Raw genomic sequence first — 9,073 nt, 5'->3', positions numbered from 1 at the left:
GAAGCTACTGCCTGATTTAAAGCCATAATCGAGCGCTCAAAGAGCAAAAATATTGACTATTGGTTGGGGGATTGGACATGTTGGGTTGGAATATGATTGTGGTGGACCACCCTGCTTGCGCGATTGATGGAACATTACCCTCTGATTCTGGCGTAGATGATTAGCTGTTATCCTTTGACAAAATTATCAAATAAAAATCCTAAACCTATTACAATTATGTTAATTCAATTCTAAATTTTTTATTTTTACCGATTCAATTCTAAACATTTTGTAATTGTGCCAATTCGGTTCACCCGATCAATTTTGACACTGTCGACGTGGATGCCGACCGTCCAATGACTTAGCCATGGTGAGGCTCACAATGATGCGGGCGGGGGGCGAGGCTTGCCGTCGCTAGTGGCCTGCCAGGGCAAGCTTCCCTAGAGATCGGCTGGAGGAAGAAAAAAAAAATGAAAAAAACGAAAGGAAAATGAAAAAATAAAAGAAAAATTAAAAAAAATATTAAAATATCATGACGTCATGGATTAAATCGATACAATTACAAAAGGTTCGGGACTGAATCGACAAAAAAGAAATGTTAAGGACTGAACCGACACAATAACAATAGGTTAGAATTTTATAGTTAATTTCCCCTTGTCCTTGTCTATATTTATTTAGATTACGATAAGTTGGGTCCGAATTTGAAGAAACCGAGAAGAACAGGTCTCTCAAGAACATATCCGATCTTGGATGACCTTTGAAGTTAATACTAGTCATTGGAAGCTTCACGTCTCGAAAGTCTGTTTTGTTAAAGCAAAATCGAGCAAGAATAATATTGTAGTTTCTTGAAAGATAACTCTCCTTGTGACATCTGTAGATAAGAATTTTGGAAATCGGATGATTATCTATGATCCAGGATGCTCAAATTCAACTTGGGCTTAGAACTCATAAGCGAAAAATGAGGGAATCGTTTTTTCTTTTTCTTTTGATAACCGAGGTGTCCGGGCCAATTTGCGCGCACCTAAAAAAAACCAAAGAATCATTGTAAAGCAGGAAGGGCAACAAAAGACAATTTTTTAGCACTTGATTTCATGTGACTACCTAAAAGGGACGAAACACAAATTTACGTCATGGAATATTCGACGCTTGTTTTTGCTTTCCTTTGGCTGTGATGTTCACGGATCATGTCGCTCGAACTTTTCACCAGAAGTGTCGGAAATATGAGGGCGCATCCTTTTTTTTTTTGGGCCTACATATTTAAAACTCGAACGACACATACCTAATCGAACGACAATGATTCAGCAATTGAATTCCACCCCACTACAAATTCAGTGTAGCGGGTTGGAACCATAAAAGCAGATGTGAAAACGGATCTCCCGAATTGCCTAGATGTGCAATTTTATCCTCGGACTTTTACTTCTTTCAATTTAGTTCTTAAGTTATTCCTAAATGTTCAATCCAATTCCTAAATTTTTCAATTTGTTCAATTTGATGCCTCAACTTTCCATAACAAAATCAAATCGGTCATTTGGTATTATTAGCAACTTCTTATAATTACACTATTACCAGATTTTGTAGTATCTTTTCATTCCGATCTATTTCTTAAATCAACAATAAATATACTATATTTTTATTTCCTTTTTAGCTTTTCGGTCTTATAAATATTGCTGTAATTCAGTTTAAATATATTTTAACTAAAGGTAGAAATATAACATCATTTAGAGTTATATTGGATTCATATTCCTTTTATATTACAAATAAGTTACTAAACTATTGATAAATTTATCATATTTTAATTTGTTGAATGTGGTCCCCGAATTTTGGTCAAATGTATACTATCGTCCTTGAATTTTCAATTTTTTTAATATAATCCTCGAACTATTAATAAATGTTCAATGTAGTCGCCAAACTGTATGAAAATATTTAAAAGGTTAGGGACCATATTGAGCATTAAACCAAAGTTCAGAGATTATATTGAACTAATAAAAAGTTCAGGAACGACACTGTACATTAGACCAAAGTTTAGAGACCATTTATGCTACTATCTTTTTCTCGTGCTTATATTAACCTAAATCTTGTTCCTAATTTTTTTGGTAGATAAAAATTTCAGATTTTTGGGCTCTGTGTTTTCTTAACTGAATTTTGTTAAATCTGTATATCGGGAATTATTATAGAAGAAATGTCAACCTGATACAAATTCAAAAGAGGCTCTACTTTTACTATTGTAAAGATCATAAAGTAAATTTGCATAAATAGAAATGTCGTAACATTTGTAAAAACCAAAAAGGTAAAAAAGTAATAAAGGAGCCATATTATTTTTCGTTAATTTAGGAAATAGATTGAGAGCAAAAGATATTCTAAAGGCTGAACAGTAATGTAATTATGAAATTTTCTACCATTTTTATGAAAATTTAAGGGGTTGCGTTGAACATCTAAGAATAGCGTCAATTCAAAAGTTCAATGATGACTTTGCACGTTGAGTCAATGTTTATGGACTATTTGTGTTAGTATCTCTAATCTTGAATGCACTTATTCCAATTCCTAAGTTGGAGAGACGCAGAGCAATGGATATATTGTTAAAGGGTTGCTTGTGCTTAGCTAGTATGATGCGCGCATGATAACACTTATGGAATAGAATTTCTGCTTAGAAAGTGCTTCCGGAGTAAAAATTTGCTTGTTTATACAACTTTATTTTTCTACTTCTGGAACATTTTTTTGGTCCGGAAATAATTTTGAAGTCACTTGAAGAAGTAAATTTTTTTTTTTTTTATAGAAGTAGAAATATTAACTTTTGCTTGATAGGTAAAAGTAGAAAAATCAACTTTTGGTCAAAAATTGATTTCTAGAGTAGAAGTGTTACCATGCGAGCCCTTGGATTCCCGAGACAGTTTTCATATGGAAAACGCAATCCCTAAGCATTCAACAATCCTACAATATGAAATTCCCTAAACAAAAAGTTAATTTTCATGTCGATTACTTCAAATTTCAGAATTATTAGGTGGGTAAGTTTCTATTTCTCAAGATGGTGAAACTTGCACATCACCTACTTTCTTCGCACTTCAGTTAGGTGACTGGATCTCTCTCCTAGCGATAATCCGAGTCCAAGCTAGAGCCTCATAAAAGGATACCATAACGTCCAATTTGAATCTCCGCCCCGACTCGAATCAATCAAAATTGAACATCACTTTAAAAGCATTACCAAATAGAGGACAACACCTCATCCACACACAAGCTACAACGATATAATTACGCCACGACATTGGGCCCGCATAGAACCAAAAGGTCAAAATGAAAGAAGAAGCGGACTACAACATGCGCCATTACATGTCCAAAGTGTTTAGTAATGCATATATATCAGATTATATTCAACTACCGCATCCCCCGTGGTGGAGTTGAAAAAGTACGTCTTCGCCGTCGCTATTCCGCTCGCCAGCCGAAAAACCCCTGTCCCACCTACAATGGGCATCTCCCGATAGGTCTCGAGTATTGGATTGCGGCCCAATATGCTCAGAGTGCTGCCGTTGAACTTCGGACTTGTGAATACGAGGTTCATGCTCATGAGCAGGGCCATCGACTCGAGCCCAACATTACCATAGAACCCCTGAGCCCGGCCCAAGAGGGGGGACTCCGGCTCGGGCCCCTCGGTCAATGGGTCGTCGATGATGGTGACCGCCCCGAACGTTGTCGAGGACTTCTTGGTCATCGCTGCCTTGGCAACGCGCACCGCCGTGGGACTCTTGCCCGAGGGTGTGTCGTGAAAGTAGAAGTGAAGGCGTGTGGTCTTGCGCTTGGCGTGGCTTAGCCTACTGAACCAAGCGTCGACCTTCTCAGGGTCATCTGTCTTAGCACGGGCGAGTATCGCGGCTGTAGCCACCAGCGCAAGTGCCACCGCCACCATTGCCATTAAACCTAGCTTTGCCATCTCTCTTTCAACCTGAAATTGTTGGGAAAAACGATACTGTTGGAAACAATTTATAGGCCACAATGAACTCAAAAAGGAGACTTACCAAAAGAATGCATCTTTTCAGACGGAAGCAACATAAGTTGTCGAATCTAATCACTAATTAGTCGTGCTTTTTTATCAGCGTCCGACTCCATTATTTTGTTGACCTTATTAAGTCATCGTCTTTGCGGTTAGCGAAATTGACCCTAATAAAATCAGTTTTTTGCACGTTTTAGTTAGAAAACATGCCATGCGTTGGACGAGAGGACATGTTAAAAAGGCATATTATTTCTAAATAAAAATGATAACACGAATATCATAAATTTCATACAAGGAAAAGTGTCAAAAAAGTCCTAAACCTATTACATTTGTGCCACTTTAATTATAAACATTTTGCACTTGTATCAATTGAGTCAATCCGGAAAATTTTGACCAGAAATTTCTGAAGTAGACGTCAATTGTCCTACGTAGCACGGCTAGCATTAATGTGGACATTTTAATATTATTTTAATATTTTTAAATACTTTCAATATTTTTTTAAAGAAGTGCAAGAAAAGAAAAAGAAGAAAAGAAGAAAAAACCAAACAAATTATTAAAAATATTTAAACATATCAAAATAATATAAAAAATAATCCACATCGGCGCTAGCCGTGCCACATAGGGCAACCGGCGTCTACGTCAGAAATTGTCGCCCAAAAGTTGTCGGATTGACTCAATTGGCACAAATGCGAAGGTTTATAACCGAATTGACACCAATGCAAAATGTTTAAGATTGAATTAACATCAATACAAAAGATTTATGATTGAATTGGCACCAAAAAAAGATTTATGATACCCACCACGGGCATGGCGCGTTTGGTGAGCTTTGAGCTCTTTGGCCTTAAGGTATAAGCTGGTCGAAGGTTCAAAACCCTCCCAACGCGTTTCTCGGACTTAAGTGGGGGGCCCTTGTTGGTGGGTTGCGGGGCTAGCCTCCCTCCAGGTATAGTCGCCGTCGGAAAGGTTTTTCGCCGCCCTTCGGGTGGTGGTGAGTTGACTCGATTACGACTGGCGGATCCTGGATTATAAAAAAAAAAACAAAAAGATTTATGACTGAATTGGCACAAATGCAATGTGTTTAGGACTTTTTTGACACTTTTTCCCTTTCGTACGGGACTTATTTTGGTGCCATAACTTCTCAATTGATCTCCTAAGTGTCATAACATGTAAAAATACATTCACCACAAGTGTCATGACTTTCCAATCGTTCATTAGTGTACCATAACTAAAAAAAAAAAAAATTTCATCACAAGTGCCACAAATTTTAATACCATATCGGATCTTTTGGCAAGGGAAATTGATGACGTTACTCAAATGAGATCTTTTTAAAAGCAAAAATAGGTTATGGCATTTAAGTAACTGATTGAAGGTTAAGGGATTAGATTGAATATTTAGGAATAGTTTAAGGACCACATTAAATGAATTAAAAGCTCGATGGAGACATTGCGTACTGAGCCAAAGTTCGGGGACCATTTGTGTCAATTTCTCCGATCTTGAATGCACCTATCCGAATTATTGTTAAGGGGTTGATTGTGCTTAGCTAGTTTGGCTTCCCGTAAGTCAGTTTTCATAAGGAAAACCGAATCCACCAGTAATTCTATAATACGAAATTCCCAAAACACTACGTTAACTTTTCATGTCGATTACTTCAAACTCCAGAATTATTAGGTGGGTAAAAACCATCGACATATTCAGCAAGTTTGTATTTTTCAAGAGGGCGAAACTTGCACATCACTTACTTTCTTCGTATTTCAGTTAGGTGGCGGGATCTCTCTTCTAGCGATAAACCGAGTCCAGACTAAAGCCTCACAAAAAGATAACCTCCACCACGAATCAATAAAAAAGGAAAAGCACGTCCAGCATTACCAAATGAAAGGACAACACCTCATCTACTTCTACACACAAGCTACAAAGACATAATTGCGCCATGACCTTTGGCCCGCATAAAATCAGGAGGTCAGAATGAAAGAGGTGGACAATAACATTAGCCAATACATGTCCCAAGTGTTTAGTAATGCGTAGCTATTACCTTATATTCAACTACCGCATCGCGGGTAGTGAGGTTGAGAAAGTACGTCTTCGCCCCCGCTGTTCCGCTTGCCAACCGAAAAATGTCGGTCTCGCTGACGATGGGCAGCTCCCGATAAGTCTCAAATGGCAGGTTGCGGCCCAATATGCTTAGAGTGCTATTGGTGTATTCCGAGCTCGTGAAGATGAAGTTCATGTCCATAAGTAGGTCATCAACTTGAGCCTAATTGAGGCGTAGAACCCCCGAGTCCGGCCCACGAGGGGGTGGGGGACTCGGGCTTGGGCCCCTTAGTAAATGGGTCGTCGATGATGTTGACCACCCCGAATAGTGTCGGGGACTTCTGGGTCATTGCGGCCTCGACGTTGCGCACCGCCGTTGGGCTCTTGCCCGAGGGCGTGTTGTGTAAGTAGAAATGGAGGCGTGTGGTCTTGCGCTTGGCGTGGCTAAGCCTAGTGAACCACGCGTCGACCTTTTTAGGGTCATCTGTACCAGCACGGGCGAGTGTCCAAGAGCCACCGCCACCATTGCCATTAAACCTAGCTTTGCCATCTCTCTTTCAATCTGAAATTGGTGGGAAAAAACCACTGTTGGAAAGAAATTATAGGCGAAAATGAACTCGAAAAGAAGACTTACGAAAAGGACACATCTTTAGAGACGGAAGGAACATAAGTTGTCGAAACCAATCAGGGCAATCACTAATTAGTCGTGCTTTTTTTTATCGGCGATCGACTCCAATATTTTGTTGACCTTATTAAGTCATCGTATTTGCGGTTAGGGAAATTGACACTGAGCTTTTTTATAGGATATAAATGGCTTGTCTTTGCACGTTTTATTTATACAAAAAAACATGCCATGCTTCGCACGGGTTCACGTCACAAAGGCATATAATTTTAGACAAAAATCATACTATAAGTGCCATAACTTTCATACGTCATTCACTTTAATGCCATAACTTTCGATATCTTAAGTACCATAAATTGTAAAAAAACATTCGCGACAAGTGCCATAACTTTTTGATCGATCACCAGTGTAACATAATTTTAAAAAATCACCACAAGTGCCACGAATTTTAATCCCATATCGGATTTTTTTGCAAGGAAAATCGCTAACATCACTCAAGTGAGATTTTTTTAAAAAAAATAAGTTATGGCAATTAAGAAACCGATTGAAAAACTGTGGCATCAAAGTCAGCGCCGTACAAAAGTAATGGCATTTGTGATGTCATTTCCTAAATTTTTTACATACGTAAGGTATATATAGGTATAGTAGAAAAATTTGAATGTAGAGAGTGATTTATATCAAAATATTACAGTTTTTTTTTTGTCAAAATAGAATTATAATAATTAAGAACGTTCTGTAAGAAAGTCACCGAACCAATATAAATATAACATTCAACTCAAGATCGCAATACATTTATATGGATCCCCAAATAATCGAGCTTCTTTACTCAGGTCTTTCTCTCGAATCTCCCATTTACCTTGACGGCTCTCGATGGATGGGATGGCAGAGCATGTATGTTAGGAAATGGAGAGAGGACCTTAGCCATTTCTACATAGTCACGACTAATGATTATTGAGCCCATCTATCATCGGTCACTACTACAACGATATGCCTATAGTAAGCCCTCCTGCCACATTTTCACTAGACTGAGATGTGTAGAGCCCAATATGATTCAGTAATGTAATTGAACTTAGGTTTCATAATAGCCTGTTTTTTTTGGCAAATATAAAGTGATGTCGTAATCGGTGGCGTTGCATATTCATAATAAAAAGATTGTCCAATGTGCTCTACTCTCTCACATCGAGGTTTGTAATATGAATCGTAAGTAATGAAACGTGGTGATTCATGTTCTAGGACCCAATTATTGGTATTTGTAAGTGGCATGTTGTCAAGTTCATGAAACCAATAAATATGATTTGCATCTAAGGAGTAAAAAAGGTTGGACAACTACAATGGCAAAATTTGAAAGATTTGGGCTCCGTTTGTTTCACGGAAAATATTTTTCCGGAAAACATTTTCCCCAATTTCCGGTGTTTGGGGGGTGGAAAATGAGCGGTCAACGGAAAATATTTTCCAGTCAACAAAAAGAACGTTCTAAAACTAAGGAAAATGATTTCCTCATTTTGAAAAGAGGAAAACATTTTCCACACTTTTCATTCCTCCTCTCTTTCAACTATTGTTTCTTTTTAATTATTTTTTGCTTTCTTTTCGTTTTTTATTTATTTTTTCAAAATTCAAAAATTTCATTTTTAATTTTTCGGATAAAATCTATTTTTTAATTACTTTCTTTATTATTATTTTTTTTGTGTTTTTTTTTAGTATTCCTTCTTCTCCCTCGGCAGGTTGCTGGCCACGGACGCAGCCGGTGGTTTCGGCCTCGAGCAAGGAAAGCTATAGCGAGGAATAAAGTCGTGACATCCGTCCCGAACTTCTCGTGCTCCACGCAGAGCTCCATCTCGTACCACGACGTGCGGTTGGTCCAGCTGGCGCAGCCACCCATGCTGATCTTGGTGATGCAGGGTGGTCCGATCCCAAACCAGATGAAGCAGGCTTCTTCGCAGGGGAATCATAAGTTTCATGATTATCACTGATCTTTTAAGCAAGAAGAGCATAGTGTGTCAGTTAGTTCTTTCAGCATTATTGCTTGATTTTAACTTTCTTCTACTACATGGTTGGATTTCTATGTGTTGACATGTCAATCGCTAAGGTTGCTACTATTTAGGGGTCAGATTTTCCTAGGGGGAGACCAGAATAACTTAGTAGCGATTAGTGAGATTGGTGCACGGTGACTTTAACGGTTTTGCCAAAGATTGAATTTTGATCGGATGGGCGAGTGAGTAGCGTTCTAATTTCTTTTACAACTCTTTATTTACCAGAAAAATGAAAAAAAAAAACAAAAAAAAATCTGAATTTGCCTGGTCGTCGTTTGATTACAAGAATCCACGCCAGGATTTGGGGAAGATGCATTTTATTGAAAAACCACTTATCCTTACTAATTTATTCAATTTTATGAAACACAGGCATATCGTCTCGAGCGTGAGCTCAAGACGCCTCCCCACCTTTAACCAATTCACTTTAATTTT

At 38.1% G+C, this 9,073-nt stretch overlaps 1 protein-coding gene and 1 pseudogene across 1 annotated transcript; both read right to left on the bottom strand.

Annotated features, from left to right (window-relative positions):
* Nucleotides 1-3,249: 3,249 nt before the first annotated feature.
* On the bottom strand, nucleotides 3,250-3,927 carry LOC115735868 (dirigent protein 22-like). The gene has a single exon (XM_030667296.2). It carries the CDS (start codon nucleotides 3,899-3,901, stop codon nucleotides 3,317-3,319), a length of 585 nt encoding a protein of 194 aa, XP_030523156.1. The 5' UTR covers nucleotides 3,902-3,927; the 3' UTR covers nucleotides 3,250-3,316.
* A 2,042-nt stretch (nucleotides 3,928-5,969) lies between these two features.
* LOC115735733 lies at nucleotides 5,970-7,536 on the bottom strand (annotated as a pseudogene).
* Nucleotides 7,537-9,073: the final 1,537 nt, after the last annotated feature.

Source organism: Rhodamnia argentea, chromosome 11 (genome assembly GCF_020921035.1).
Source record: "Rhodamnia argentea isolate NSW1041297 chromosome 11, ASM2092103v1, whole genome shotgun sequence".
Lineage (NCBI taxonomy): Eukaryota > Viridiplantae > Streptophyta > Magnoliopsida > Myrtales > Myrtaceae > Rhodamnia > Rhodamnia argentea.
This window is presented reverse-complemented; position numbering and strand designations above follow the sequence as displayed.